The 15,619-nt window shown below is 54.3% G+C and overlaps 1 protein-coding gene across 4 annotated transcripts in view; it reads right to left on the bottom strand.

Moving 5' to 3' along the window:
* Nucleotides 1–782: 782 nt before the first annotated feature.
* USH1C (USH1 protein network component harmonin) overlaps nucleotides 783–15,619 on the bottom strand; it is a 49,373-nt gene continuing 34,536 nt past the window's right edge. For 3 of the 4 annotated variants that reach the window (XR_012518117.1, XM_010348664.2, XM_074401177.1), the window contains 6 exons: nucleotides 8,798–8,839; nucleotides 8,340–8,393; nucleotides 7,906–8,005; nucleotides 5,038–5,147; nucleotides 3,636–3,691; nucleotides 783–1,259 (listed from right to left, as the gene is read on the bottom strand). Coding sequence is in view for 3 of the 4 variants with exons in the window: in XM_010348664.2 (XP_010346966.1) it covers nucleotides 1,247–1,259; nucleotides 3,636–3,691; nucleotides 5,038–5,147; nucleotides 7,906–8,005; nucleotides 8,340–8,393; nucleotides 8,798–8,839 (375 nt within the window). In the remaining variant the exon portion in view is untranslated. The other variant, XM_010348700.3, reaches the window with a different exon arrangement.

Below are 15,619 nucleotides of genomic sequence, written 5' to 3' on the forward strand. Positions count from 1 at the left end.
CAGTCATCCACTGGTAGGGATGGTGATCATGACTTGCTACCTGCGGTCCTTGCTGCCTCAGGACCTATGCTGGGTGGGATGTGACACCACCCCCAGCCACCATTGATAGGACCTGTGATTGGTCTCTAACCTACCGCCCACTCAGGTGATTTGGCCTGATCAGATTCTACCTCAGGAATTTGAAATGGGGAAACAGAGACAGGGTCAGGTGAGTCATGCTGACACAGCCCCACTCTCTTTCCCAGAGCTAGCAGTCCTGGTCTCTGTCACCAGAAGAACTTTGACGTGCCCCCTGCTGGGCCCTCGGAGTTATGGCTTCCTACCTCAAGCCCTTGTGTCTCCCACGGTCCTCTGTGGGATGCACTTCCACGGAGGGAGTGGACCCTGCATCTTCCCCCTCACATGCTGTCGTCGTGACCTCAGGAGAAGCACTGGTGGCTGTGATGTCCTTGAAAGAAGCTGGGGCACCCCATATCTTGAGGCGACCCTTTGGGGCTCCTGCCTTCAGCTATGCTTTCTGGAAGTGAGCAAAATCCCTGCCACATAGACTTCATCTCCTCCCATCTCTGCTGAGAAGACACTGAAGCCCAGCACAGCCTGTCTCCTGCTTCCACAACCCTCTGTTCCAAGCAAGCCCTGGCCATCTGATCACATCCTTCACGTCAGACCCAGATCGCAGCACTGGGATCTGTCTCTCACCCTTGAATAGGAGCCACAATCCTTATGGCTTTTTGATTTGCAGCCTTGCATCTGCTGCCCAAATCCACACTCACTCCTATAAGTTGGAAAAGACATGTGTTTATTTTATTAATGAGCTCACAGTAAGGTTTGCAGCGACAATCCTAGCAGCCATTAGAGCAGGCGCCAAAGGAGAGGGATGGAGAGAGAGAGACTCCAGTGGGGTCTTATTAGGGTTCAAGGAAGGAGTCCCCTAGGGCTGGGAGAGACCAAATTCACTGGGCCAGAGGAAAGGAATGAGAGTCTGGATCCCTGAGATACTTTCCCAAACAGCTGCCTGCTCCCTCTCCTCCATGTTGGCCTTCAGAAGAGTGGGCAGAGCTGTTCGTTATCTGGCGCTGGTTCAGGGCCAAAGGGAGTTTGAGATTTCTGGGTGCTGGGTTCAGGACTCCAGGGATGCCATCTGGTGCCTGGAGTGTGGCCTCTCTCAAGGCTGGTCCGAGGCTTTGTGTTCAGGAGGTGGAGCTCACCATTTTCTAGGGGTGAATTTGCTTTCCCTTTTTGGACTTCAGAAGAAGGTCCTGCAGGGAAATGGAAACGGCCCAGGTGGGTGCAGGCCTTGTGAGTGCACACTCAGCCCGGCCAGAGCAAGGCCCCACAGCAGGAGCGCCTGCCCTGGCAGCACAAGGCCCTGCCAACCTTTGGAGACCCCTCTGGGTGCAGGCCCCAAGTGGCTACACACCAGTCACAGCCACAGCACACAGGAGGCCAGGGAGAAAGCGGGGGGTGAGGGGGACACCTGGGGTCGGGGGACGGGGAGGGGGAGACCTGGGGGAACACATGCAACAGTCCCTTGCAAAAGGCAAGTGACAGAAAACACAGGGCCATGCAGGCCATCCCAGAAGCCACGGTCTAGCCAGCCAACTGTCTTGGGAGCATGAGCCCCTAATGTTTTGGGAAACTTGTAACAGGAAGGTCAAGTCCAGGCTTGGGTCTGCCCCAGATGCTGCTATCTGTGGCTTCAGGCCACACCAAACACCAGTTTCACAGCCACCTGCCAGCTCTGTCCATGGGCACATCCCTATCACAGGGTGAGAAACACATCCCACAGTTGGGCTCCGTGGTATGTCCCACAGATAGAGCCCAGGGCCAAGGAAGGGAGAAGACAGAGAAGACAGCATGTCTGAGCAGGGCTCAAGCCACGGCAGGGCACAGGAGGACGCGAGCAACTCTAATCCACCAACCCGGGTTCTTTGGACCAGTCTTCAAAACCTCTTAATAGCCCTGGTTCTGGCCAAGTGTGGGGGCCAGGGTAGAGCAGAGCTCCCAGCAGGCTGGCATTCATGCGAAGGGGAATTTTCACATTCTGCTGAGGACACCTCTGGGGGGCAATTCCAGCTAGGCCTCCTGTGGGCTCCCCTAGCCCCATGTGCCTAGTTCGAGGCACAGTCTGTGCCCCACAGAGAATGGTGCCCAGTGCATCATGCCACTCATTTGGGTGCTGCTTGGGACCCAAAGCAGGTCCCAGGCCATGATGAGTCAGGACACCTGGGTCACAAGCACATTTCGCAGACTGGGCTCTGTGCCACCTCCCTGAGGGAAAGGCCTTGAGTCTGAACAATTCCACTGTGGCCAACAGCAGGCCCCGGGCAGCACTTCAGGGATGGCGCTTTGTGTACCCTCCAGATGCCAGTCCAAAGAACCTGCTGACAACGTGGGCAGCAGATGGTCACTGCACGCAGCAGGGAAGACAGGGCCCTGTGGCCAGCCTGCCTATTCACCATGGGCTCCAGCTGCAGGAGGAACCCGTGTCTGTGCACGGCAGCACGGTCTTCAAGGAGCTTTCGGACCGGCTGGGGGCTTTCAGCTGCGGAGGAGGGAAGAGAAGCGCTATACACACGGAGCAGAGCAGGAAACACAAAACAGGTTTGGTTACTGCCAGGCAGAGCTCCACGGGCCTCTCCTTTCACTGGGTTCCTGCCTTGGGTTCTGCCTAGCCCCTGCATTCCGGAATTAGTAGCTGCCGGACCTTGGTTTCTCCAAGACGTGTGTAGAGCTCAGACTCTGCTGGCCACGGGGAGCAAGCAGGCGCAGCCACGACAGGAGGTAGGAGGCAGCCGTGAGTGGGTGAGTGGTGGGTGGGTGAGGGCTGGAGGGGTGACGGAATGTGGTGAGGATGGAGGTGAGACACCACAGAGGCAGAGGGACAGAGAAAGGCAGACAGAGAGGTAAGAATGGATGCAGAATGACAAGGACAGAGGAGCAGGGACTCAGAGCCAGGGAGGGAGAGGAACGGGAAGAAAGAATAGGAGACAGTAAGAGAGAAAGGGGAGTGAGAAGGGGAAAGAGGAGGGCAGATAAGAGGTTGACAGGAAGGGAGGAAGAGAGGGCAAAAGAGAGAGAGGGAGGAGGAGAGAAGGCAGAGAGACTCACAGTACACAGAGACAAATACACAAGGAACCACAGAGAGAGAGAGAGACTAGGCCAAAGCTCCCTGAAGATCCCACAGGGTGGGGACAAAAACCTGTGGCCCTGGCTGCCTAGAGACACAGCAGAGTGAATGCAGTGAGCCACCAGGAAGACCTTGCAGCGAGTGAAGTGTGGACACAGACATCTTCTAATCGTCTAATCATGGGGCAGGGGATAAAGTTCTGAGTGGCGAATTAACAATCCTGAGTCTTTGTCCCAATGTCACGGCTTATTCAGTCTAAGACCTCGAGCCTCAGTGCCCCATAGTAGAGAAGAATTTGGACAAGCCCTCCTGGGAGGCAGCTTGGACACTGCTTCAGGACAATCTTAGCACTAGTCCAGGAGTTTTCTAGGAGCTCTGGCTAGGAGAAGCTGCGTGCTTGGGCCATTCCTTCAGGCGGGAGAAGGCTGGGGTGGGCTGGAGAAAGGTGGCTGAGATTCTGGAGAAGGAAGAGGCACTCTCAGGCTGGGTGACTGCACACACTTACAGCTCATCATCGTACTCCTTGGGGGGGCAGACGGCAACCACAAGGTCGATCCAGTCCTGTGGGGAGAAGGTGTGTGACATTCGGGCACACTCATTGGACGATGCGTCTGCCTCGGCACTCCATCCCCATTTCTGGGCACCGTGGCCCAGATCAGCCAGCTTGCACCTTCTTCCCAGGGGCCCACATGGGCCTCACTGTGGGCTTCCATGGTCTGAGGACATTTCTAGTCTCTGAGGCTTCGGGACCACAGAGGCCAGGGTTGCAAGGCCTTCGAATGACACTAAGTTCCCAAATGTTGATCTATGGACTGGGGACAGGCAGCAACCTCAGAGTCACTTAGTAGAACTTCTTAAAAGTGTAGACTCATGGACTTGACCCCTAGAAGTCAGGGGTGAGTCCTGGTAAATAGTCCTTTAAACAACCTCTCTGGGTAATTCCGATGCACTTTCTGATGCACAGCCAAGTGGGGGACTTCTGGCCCACTTTTGGATCTTAACACCTGAATCCCCTTCGCTGCCATCCCTGACTTGCCCTTCATTTTCCCTCCTTGGCTTGGGTGTATCCCCTGAAAAGTCTCGGAAATATCACTGGGCCCCTCTACCGTGTGCTAGTTCCTAATATTGAGCTGAAATCTCCCTCTTCCCCCGGGACTTCCCTCCATCGAATCCAGGCCTTCCCTCAGGAATCACAGAGAACACTTCGGCTCCCTCTGCCCTAAGGCAGCCCTTCAGATAATCAAAGATAGTCATCATGTTACCCGTGAGTCTTCTCTTCTCCACATCCCTTCATGTGGGTCCCAGGCCCATCTGGTCAGCTTCCTCGGCACTGAACTTAATACCTCAGGCTCGGCTGCCTGTATACAGTTGCACAGGTTGTGCACTGCACAACATGAGCAGGCACCATTCACACTACAGTCTATAAAAGGGCACCCCCTCAGATTGTGCAGTGCACAGCCTGAGCAACTTTATGTAGCAGCCCTGCTCCAGGTGGGTGTCTAATGAGTGCAGAGCGGATTCCCACCAGCCCCTCCTTCATCCTGGGTTCTTTGCTTTTGTTAATGCTTTCTGGTAGGCCCCAGCATTCTCTTGATTCTTGTTCAGTGTGCACTCAGAAAAGACCTTAAGTCTTTTTCTTGGATGAGCTGCCATGCTCTGGCTTTGGGAGTCTGTATGAGCCACTGGCTTTTTAGATCTAAGGTCAGGAATTGACATTTATTTTTTTGAATCCCACTTTGTCAGATTTAAACCACTGGCTGGATGGAGTATGTGGTGTCACCAAAGAGTTTCCTGGACCCCAGATGCCCGCCCCGGGATGAGGCTTCCAGTTGTGAGGGCTGGCTGCAGAGGCCAGGGTTTGAGGCAGGCAGGTGAGGGAGGAAAGGAGGAACAGGACTTATTCTTACCCCGCCCTGATTCCAGGCCTTCTGCAGGGCAGCCTCAGCCTCAGCCAGGGTGTAGTCTGTCGCAATCTTGCCGTTGATTGCCATGATCTCGTCTCCTTTCACAATGCCACCTGCAGGAAGATGAGGCTGATGGACCAACTGGGCTGTATGTGACACGTGCCTGGCCCCAGGGCTTGGCAAAGGGGGTCATTGCTGGACCACAGAAGAGACCCGTCACTGGGTTCTGAAAGCTCATGTGGACTCAGAAAGCATGAGGGGAAACTTAGCCACCTGGTGAGTGGTTAGTCAAAGGGCATTTCATACCCATCCCATCCACACCCCCTCACCCCAGCTCAGGAGAGCAGGGACATCATTGACGATGAGCCTCTGTTACTACAGAGGGAGATGGTCCTGCATTTCCAGCACAGTATGAGGCCTGAGTCAGTTCTGCTAGCTGGCCCTCCCTGTTGCCCAGCCGTGCTGGTACGTTCTGGTCCCTGAGCTGCCATGCTCTCTCCTGCCTCAGAGCCTTCATGTCACTGTTCCCTACCTCGCTTTCTCTTCTCCTAGGTCTCAGATGAAATGTCAGAGGGGGCTTCTCTGACCTCCACTCAGTCAAATGTAGATCTTGCCTGTTCTCTCCCAGCATCCCGGGCTTTTCTTACTTGGCATTTTCCACCATTTGTAGTCATTAACCTGTTTGTTTACGTGTTTACTGATGGTCTTTCCCACCACACTGCCAGCTCCACGTGGGCAGGGATTGTCTTTTTGGCATTATGGCAGACATTGCCATAATGTCCCCAGCACTTCACATAATGCCTGGCACAAAATAGGACCTCAGTAGGTATTTGCTAAATAAACGAATGCTGTAAAAAAGGTGCTCCTGGAAAAGCCGCCTGGGATCTAACAGTTTTGGGGAAAGCTGAGTTGTAAGCTGAACAGAGCTACTCACTGCAGGATCTGTCAGTCTTGAATATGCTAACATGCACTGCGGCTCTCCGGGATGTAGATAGATTGTGCGTGGTTTCCCACATCTCTTTGACATCAGAGCCCTTTTTTGAGGAATTTCTCCCAGTCCTAATGTCCGCAGAACACTCTCCAGGTGACATTGAAAATAAATCACCCAGAAGCCTTGTGGGAAGGGAAGCCCATCGGAACGTGGTGTATGATACTGACAGTGGCGGCCATGATGGCTTAAAACACACATGCTCCTAGGGAAGCTTCATCTGCAGCTGATTATGCTCAAAGCAGTGGAGGACCAAACCATAGAAATCAGTTGCCTCTGCGCAGTGCAGAGGGGCATAGGTGACTTTCACCTTTTCATTTGGTACAAATCCAAGACAGAGTCTCAGGGGCAATAAGGCAGTGGTTGGGTTGGGGCTTTGTAAGTGGGAAGGACCCAGGAGAGTCGCCCCTCCATCCGGTCCCCTCTCTCTGCTAGACACAGCAGACAGGTGTCACAGAAATGTCACCAGGTGACATAGAAATGAAGATAGAAGAGAAGGGTGGGGCCTGGGTGGGCACTGATGGGCTGGGGCAGCTGCCCAGCTGGGCAGGCCCTCTCCTAGGGCTGAAATGAAAGCTTAGAGTGTGAAGTCACCGAGGACATGGGTGCAGAGTTGGACTTGTACCCACGGCTCCCAGTGCCCATAGCTCACCTCAGTAACCTACAGAAGCCTGGCTGCCAGCCCCAGAGGGCCTTTCCCTACTCTTTTTCCTGCCCCTTACCTCTTACCACCTCCAGCTTATGGTACAACCTGGCTCCAGACTAGAACTGCCCGGAAAAGACCTGCTTATGGGATCCCCAACTCTGGACTGGGAAAGTAAGAGGCCTAGGGCTCCTCCTCTAAGGGCACCTACATCCCCACAAAGGACTCAGGAGCTTCCCTGACATGGAAGAAGCCATCACCAACGGTGGGGGTTCACACGCTGTCCAACAGCTGAAAGGGGTGATTGTTTGAAGCAAGAGATTGTGCCTGGGGTCTGCAAAGGTTTCACTCATCAGCAGAGGGTGTTTTTGTTGATAAGGGGATAAAGAGCAATGCAAAATGAGAAGACAGACACAGGGCATGGGGGCCTCTGGCCCTCTGGGAGGGAACAAGGCTGTGGAAGACCTCAGGCAGAGGTGGCAGTAAAGCAAAATAACCAAACTGCCCAGATTCAAGTCCTGCCTCCACCTTCTCCTGGCTGTGGGTCCTTGAACAAATACTTTAACCTCTCTGAGCCTCAGTTTCCTCAGCTGTAAAATGAGACTAACAGAACCTGCTTTCAGGGTTGTGAGGATTAAGTGAGTTCATGTCCGTGAAATGCTCAGACACAGGGCTGTGAGTCAGGTGAATGGCAGCTAGCACATGGCTAGTTCTGGGCAAACGTTTGGCTCCTGCCATAACTGAAAGGACAGGAAAGGTTTTGGGGGCTTCCAAGCTTCTCTTCTTCCTGAAAAGCCCTTTCTCCGCTTCATGAGGCTGCCATTGACTAAGGCTCAGCTCAGGGCTCACCCTTCTGAGGAGCGATCCTGGCCTCCCTTTTCCCCTTGGGGGTTTAGGGGCCCCTCTGGTTTCCCACAGCTTCGCTCCATTCTGAGTTCCCCGTCAGCCCTTAGGAGGCCATGCTCTGACTTTCAGTATCTGGCAATTCTGAGCCCGTCTACAACCCTGGCTGGGGAGCCGCTGAGGATAGGGTGGTATCTGGCTTGGTTGTGTACTCACAGTCCCAGCACCATCCCATCCCCGAGGGATTGGACAGATGACTGGATGGATGGACCGGAGTGGGAGGGCGTTTTCCAGCAACTAACAGCCCACTCCCAGTGGTCACCTGTTTGCTTTCCCGGAGGGCCCTGCCCAACCTCTGTATCATCCCCAAAGCTGGGTGTGGCTGTTTCCCACTCACCATGCCGCTCGGCAGCTCCCCCTTCGTACACAGCAGAAACGACCACCTTCCCAATGGGGGAGTCCACACCACCTTCCAGAGCCAGGTCTAAGGATCCCTCCTGGTTAGAGGAAAACAGGCCTTAGGGAGCCAGGCCGACGGCAGCCTGTGGACCCTGGGCGTGAAGGAGTCTCTTGACAAAGCCACGGTAAGAGCAGGAGAAGCCATGGGGCCAGAGGCAGTGCCACCAGGAGAAAACAGGGCCTGGATGCCAAGTGGGGCTTGGGTACTATGCGGCCCTATAACAGAGAGGCATCTCCATGGGGAAAGGGGAGGACAGTGGGGACCTGAGAGGACACCTGGGAGTGACCTTGAGAATAGAAGCAGGGAACCAAGGCGGGAGGGGCGGGTGCAGAGAGGGATGGCAGCCCGCTGGCCTCCACGTGCCCAGGTACCTTCTTAATGCGCAGGAGCCGGACGTCCTTCCCCATGATCTGCTCTGGGCTGAACTAGAGGGAAAAAGACAGTGGGATGCTTTGAGCTGGCCTGAAGGATGGCGCTGGGGGTAGGGGCGGAAGGGGAATCCAGGCACCTGGGGGACACTGGGCCCCATAGAGCACATAAGCAAGGAGACCGTGCCCAGTCCTACCCCCCACTGGTCTCCAACTGGGGGGTCCCAGGCCCAATGGGGACAATGGACACATATGTGCATATGCGCCATACAGTTGACACTGGAATGCCCTCTGGAAGGAACCTTTGTGGGAAGAGCAGCTGGGGCATCACTGGGGCTCTTCTGTGCCCCACCGCCTCCCAGGACCCCAGGGCCTAGAATGCACTACTGTCAAACGCTCTAACCCCCATGCTACCCTGTTCCTGGGGTTACCCCCCCCAGGAGAGAAGAGTCATCTCTTACCATAGAGTAGGGGTCGAAGCCTTCCTCATATTTCCGGAAGTCCTGGAAGTAAAGGGAGGGTTTTAGGGCAACAGAGCAAAAGCCCTTGAGGGTCAGGGTCGGGGAGGAGGAGGGTGAATGGTCAGAATCCAAGGGTCAGAAGTGGGGGCAGGGTGGGAGCAGGCGTGGCCAGGGTGGGGGATGCAGACAGGAGGCCGGCAGCCCCAGCAGCCAGGGCACCCCGGCTCGGGGACAAGCAGGAGGCTGAGGAAGGCTTTAGAGGACCCGGGCTCTGCCCTGCTTTAGCGGCATAAGCGTCAGGGGCTGCAGGGGCACCAGTGATGTCTAGATGGTCTGGAGAGGGAGTGTCTGCCTTGCTGAAAGTGTCAGCCCCAGCCTCAAGTCCTTCAGGTCCCACCTCATCTCTTCCAAGTCTCCACTGGAGCAGGCCCCAGCTCTGTTGGGATGAAGCTCAGGGCATCTCTACCCCATGCTCTGACTCCCAGGAGGGGCCCATCCAGCTCAAGAGAAGGCTATTCCTGGAAATGAGCCACAGGGTGATGGAGGGAGGTCACAGGCACAAGAGGAAAGCAGTTGGTGATGAGAAGCTGTGCTGGCCTGGGGTCTGGCAGTGCTCTCATGTAATGCTCACCTAGAAGGTAAGAGGCCTCCCCAGGTTCTGGGGAGCCCAGGTTGCCCCTTTAGCCAGGGGAGAGGGGAGGACACACAGTTCAGGGGACCTGGCTTGATGGGGGATGCTGTGGGGATAATGGCTCCAAGATGCAGAAAGAAGGCAGTGAGGTAGCACCTGAACATGCAGTGAGGCAGTGCCTGAACACGTGGCCTTCCTCAGGAGTCACACGCAGTGAGTGGGAGCCAGGGGCATCCCCAGGCTGAGGCGCCAGGATGCTGAGTGTGAGGGTAGCAGAGCCATGGCTGGTCCCCACGGGAGGTGGAGCAGAGGAGAGCCCCGTGGCAGGCCTCGCCGGACTGAGTGGAGCCACCCTTAGCATGAAGGTCCCTAAACCACACCAAGTGACCCCTGAGGCCCATGGTCTGTGTGGTGGGGAGGCCACAGACACCCCAATTCTCAGAATGCAACAACCAAGTTCTGGGCACAGGCTGAGCACCAAGTATCAGCAAATAGATCCTCAGTCATCTGCCTGGTATCCCTCCTCACTTGCTCTATCACCTAGGCTCAACCCCAAGAGACCGAGAGCCTGGCTCAGCTTGGAGGCTACATCCAGGTCAGTGTGTGGGCAGCAGACAGAGGAGGGGGCGCAGGGAATGCACGGGCAAGAGGGGTCATTGGGCAGGATGTGGAGTCGATGCTCTGACTTTGAGGGCCCTGCCTACCTCAGCTGTTTCCTCTGGAAGGCTGGCTCTGGCCTCCTCTCTCCATGCTCCTAAGCAGCAGCTCTCAGGGATGGGCGAGATGGCAGGGACTTGCCTTTTGTGTGCATTTAGAGACTCATAAGCCACAGCAACTGGTCAGCCCTTAAAGAGGCAGCCCAGACCCTCATTCAACAGAGGAAGAAACTGAGGCCCAGAGAGGTGACATTCACGCCCAAGGTCACCCAGTCAGTGGGCAGGGGAGCAAGGGTTTGCCTCCAAGCCTGGAGCCTAGACTCTGTACTTCCCTACTTCTCTCCCTGTGACGGCTATTTGTCCGCTAAACCACCAGGTCCTGGAAGGCCTCTTTTGTGGCCACAGTGCTATAGAGGCAGGAAGGCGCAGTGTTTAAGAGCACAGGCTGCAGAGAACAACCTCCCAGATTCAAATCCAGGGACTGACACTGGCTGTGCCAATGTCGGCACATTTTCAAATCTCTCTGCTTCGGTTTCTCACAGATGAACTAGGTATGATAACAGCATTACCACCCAGAGTTGTTGGAAAGATTAGTTTGACAAATCCCTGGGCTGGGAGCAGTCTCTTTTGCCGACACTTATGTCTCACTTCACAATTAATATTGCCCCTTTGCTCCCTGCCTGTGGTCAGATCAGCCTGTGGCCTGATGGTGTTACCAGTGAGGAGGCTGGAGAAGCCTGGGCTGCCTGCAAGATCTCCCTCTGTCCTGGGGTTTCTTTCATTGGTGATGAAACAGCCAACCGAATGGCTGGCTCTGTGGAGGTAACCCCAGGAGGCAGGGGGGTAGGTGGCTGCCTGTCTGTTGCCACTCAGAGCACCAGCAAGGACTTCCACGTCCCTGTGCACAGGAGTACCCTAGGCACATGGAGGACCTCAGCCACCATCTCCTCCCTGATGCTGATTCAGTGTCAGACAGGGTTGGCGAAGCTGTGATCTGCCCAGAGGAGAAGAGGGGAAGGTATAGGGAGACACCTAAGGCAGCACCTTCCCTCTCTCCTGGGGCTGGAGCGAGGGCCCATCTTGGCCTCTGAGGGTTCCCTCTGCCCTGATCCTCTCTGGACAAACAGCAGCAGACAAAGTAAGTGCCCAGGGATCCGGCTGCCTTCTCAGCTCATGCCCGGGATCTAACAAGCCCTGGGTCGCCATCTGATATGAAATCCTCCCCAACCCTTGCACAGGCAATGGATGACATAGTCCTGGCCTGAGGCTTCGTGGCAGATGGGGCCGCCGCGGACCTGACCAGGTACTCCCAGAGAGAAAGAAGTGGCACAGAGTGGGAGGGACAGGGGGTGGTGGGGAGATCCCCAGACACACAGTGAGTATCATTTTACTTGTCTGAATGCTGTCTGATAAACCACCATCCTCTTCAACATCTCCTGTGGCTGCCGGGGAGGAAAAAAAGTTCCACACTGGATATTACCAATAGGTCTTGGCTGCCCTCTGGTGCCAGGCCTCAGGCCTGCCAGCCTAGGGCTGCCCTGCTAAGGTCCCTCCCTGAGCAGACAGTCTGGCTCATGTTAAGGGACTACTCAACACCCAAAGATGCTACCCAGTTGTTGTCAAGCAAACACCACCTCTTGACGTCAGCCAGAGAACATGACATGAATGCATCGGCAGGCTATCCCAGGAGCAAAAACTTTGCTCTCTGGGGAGCTGATGGGACAGTTAAGGCCCAAAATAAATATCTCAGCTGTCCTGCCCTGACATTTGGATAGAGTTTCCTTGAAAGGGAAGTTAAAATTCTGACATGACTCTTGTCACTGTGCATGGGAGGCCAGTCAGTGGTCAGCACCTCTGGATGGTGCACATGAATCCCAGCTCCCTTAGCAGTCAGTAACAGGCCAGCAGACCCTTCCACTTCACCAGGACCTCACCTCAGACTCCTAGTCCTGAGGAGAGGTGAGAAGTGAGTTGGAGGAAGGGATTGGACCTGCTCTGGCCAGTGCCCCATCTGAGGGTGTTTCACGCCAGGCCACAACAGGCCTTAGAGCCGGGGCCAGGGCACCTGGAATCTCTGTAGGTTTTGGCAATATGGCAGTGAGGATAAGAGTGTGGACTTTGGAGTCTGAAAGGCGTGAGGGTAAGTATGAAGTTCAGGCTCTGCCTGGGGGCACCTGGTGCCCCTCTGGTAACCTCTCTAAACCTCCCTTTCCTTGAATGTTAAACAGGATGTCCCCAGGAACCATCTCACAGTACTGCTGTGAGGATTCATTGAGGCTGTACAAAATGTCTACACGTGGGAGGCTCTTCACAGGTCTTATTGGTTATTATTACTTTTAGACAGAGCTCCAGGCTGTTTAGTCAAGTAGGGAACAGAAAATTCCACTGGTCATGTCAACATCTGCTTACACCTCTGTGGCCTCAACTCGTGGCCAATAAGAAGGTTACAAGATGGCATCTGTGATCTGCGTTTTTGTCCCACCTCACTTGCCCTCCAGAGAAAGCAGAACCCAGGGTGGGTAGCCCTCGTCTGCTCCTCTAGAGATGACCCAGAGGGGGCCCAAGGGGCTCACCAGAACTTCAGATTTCACAGCTGGCCTGTAGATGAAATTGGGTTCCTGGTGGACCATGACAGGTTTGGAGATGGTGGACACGCCAGGGCCTCGTGGAGGCTGTGGGCTTGGGCAAAATGTCTACAGGGGTTAGTTTAACAGGGACCCAGGTGAGGTCATGGTGGGGTGGCCGAGGCCAGTCATGCTACTTCTACATACATGCAAATGTACACCCATGCACATGCTAAGCCAGCCTGGTCCATGCAACCTGCTGGAGGTCCTAGGGGTGTGATCTTCAGCAGAGGGATGAGAAGTCCATTGGCCACAGTGTGGGCTGAGACCACAGAAACTACCGAGTGGTTCTAAAAAATCAGGTGCTTGAGTTAGCGCATGGCTTGTGGGTGCTAGTAGCCAGTGTCACTCAGGAGACACACCTTCAGACCCCTCTCTCAGTGGCCATGGGTGCTATCCAGTGTCCCCTGTCTTTAAGGGCTCTCTCTTCTGCCACAGTTCCAGTTCCTGAAGCATCTGCCATTCCTAGTGGGTGGGGGCACATAGTATCTAGAGGCCATAGGGTGAGGACCAGTAAGGGTGGCATCCAGGAGAGCTGATGCAACCTGTCTGCTCGGCTCTAACCCACTTGAACATCTTGGGCAAGTTGTATCTAATCAGTTCACAACCCTGCCCCAAACCCTCCCAAGAGTCTCCATTGACTACTGAGCTCATTGGCTTGACCCCCAGGCCTTTCTCCTTGACCCCCAGGAGGTAGACGTCCTCTACCTTCCTTTTCAGCCTCATCTCTCACTCCTTGCCACCCTCATCGCGTTGCCTAACTTTAGCCTCCAAAATGCCAGGCTTTCTTGACTTGAGGCCATTGCATGTGCTCTCTCCTTCTTCCGCATTACCTTCCAGGTCTTAACGTGGGCAACAGTGCCTTCAGGAACCCTCCCTTGAGATTTTGCTCTCCTCCACCCCTCTTCTTTATTACAGCCCCTGTGCTTCCTCTGTGTCCACCCTGGTGGTGTGGCAGTTGCCTGCTTACTTTGCTTCGTTCCCCACCAGCCTGTCCTGAGCAGGGAAACTGCAGCTGTCTATGTAGCAGGGATTCCCAGTGCACTGCATAGTGCCCTGGCATATAGTAGGTGCTCAATAAGCATGCACTGAATGAATAAATGAATGACTAAATAGTACAGTAAGCACATGGGACAGTGCCTGTGGATAGATTTGGCCCTGAAAACCACTCGATAGCAGATGCCGGTGTGGCAGGCACAAGTGTCAAGCCAACACAGGTGTTCATTTCCACGACTTGGGGCCTGCTGGTGGCTGGGCTGACTGTGTGGTCACCCACACATCCTGCTGCAGCACTGATGACAGCTTGCCAGGGGTGGCAGGGAGGAGGAGTTTGGGCAGGGTAGGTGGTACAGGGGTGAGAGATGGGCCAGATGAAGCCAACCAAAAAACAGCCCCCTGGCCTTTGAGGCTGGGACAACCCTGGCTTCGATGTCACTAAAGACATTTTGGGTCCAGTTCTTCAGGGGCTCCTTGTGTTGTTCGGGGTAGGGGGGCTTTTAACCTTCCCTGGGCTCTGATCAAGAACTAACAGTGGGAACTTGGCAATGCCGTGAAGAATCAGAGAAAGCTAGACTCTGTCTTGAATCTTGACCCTAAATGAAAGTTTTGCTGAGATTAACGGAGATTGCTAAGATCCCAGGTTTGCAGCTTCACCCAAATCTTCCTGTACTCTGAACTGTCAATAACCATAGTTAACGTCTACTGAACACCCATGATGTGCCTGCCACCCTTGCCATCTTGGAATGTGTTCATGTATTAACTCATCTGATTCGAATAGGTGGCTGCCATTAGCATTCTTATTTTTGAACAGGGATGACCAGGCTCAGATAGATGAAGTAGCATGTGTTCAAAGTCACCCAGCTAGTAAGTAGCAGAGCCGGGATTCAAACCCATGCAGTCCGACTCCCTGTAGCTCCAACTGGCCGTCTTTATGTTCCCTGCACTTGCAATGCCCTTGCTGCCATCCTCCATGTATTGCCATTCCTCGAGGCTCAGCTCGTAAGCCCTCTACTCCATGGAGCTGTCTTCAACCTTTGGTTAGAATGAATCCCTCCCACACTGCATGGCCTATCCATATTTTACCGCAGAAGCCTGCCTGGGCAGCAGCTCTTCTGTCACATGGTGAAGTCCTGGAAAGCACAGACATGGCAATCTCCTTTGCATCCTCTTCGGCACTGTTCCTCTCTCTCTTTCGCAAAGAGAGGCCCCAGGCAGGTACTCAATCAATGTGGACTCAGCTTTGTTGAGGAAAAGCTACTGCTCATCTTGATGGAGGCAACTTACAGAGAAGAATGTTGTGCAAAGCTAACTGAGCCCTAGAAACCAGATCCTGGCTGGGCTCTGGGAGAAGATGTCCCAGGAATAGGCAGATATCTTCCTATCAAAGCTGCAGGGCTCACGACCCCAACCAGAGCTCCAGAAAGGGTCCCTCTGAGAGTTTTCTGCTGGAGGCTGCAGCCTTGCTGGCATCCGGCACTGTCTTCACTGCCACCTTCCTTCCCCTAAGCTCTCCTGAGTGCTCTGAGATGTTGTCCTTCTCTCCATTAAAGAACTGAAAGCCATGCAGGGCAGGTTAATAAAAACCACTGGTCAGGTGCTATTATTCACTATGCCCTCCCTCAGCAGCCCCTGCTACCCTCAGCTGACATAAACTGCTTTTGCACTGACTCAAGCCTGGTCTCGTGGCTACAGGAGCAGAATAATATTTTGTTTTTCCCTTCATGGGATCCAAGCTTCATGTCTTCCTCCGAGATTGCATATTTCAAAAGTCTTTGGATTACGAATGATTAATAAAAAATGTTTTTTTCAGAGAGACACTTTATCTTCCCAACATCCAAGAAAAACATTCCTATTCTTTTAGTAGTAAATTTGGAGATTTCTAGGAACTCTCCCATCTTCATTTTTTCTATAG

This window comes from Saimiri boliviensis, chromosome 6 (genome assembly GCF_048565385.1).
Source record: "Saimiri boliviensis isolate mSaiBol1 chromosome 6, mSaiBol1.pri, whole genome shotgun sequence".
In the NCBI taxonomy this organism is placed as follows: domain Eukaryota; kingdom Metazoa; phylum Chordata; class Mammalia; order Primates; family Cebidae; genus Saimiri; species Saimiri boliviensis.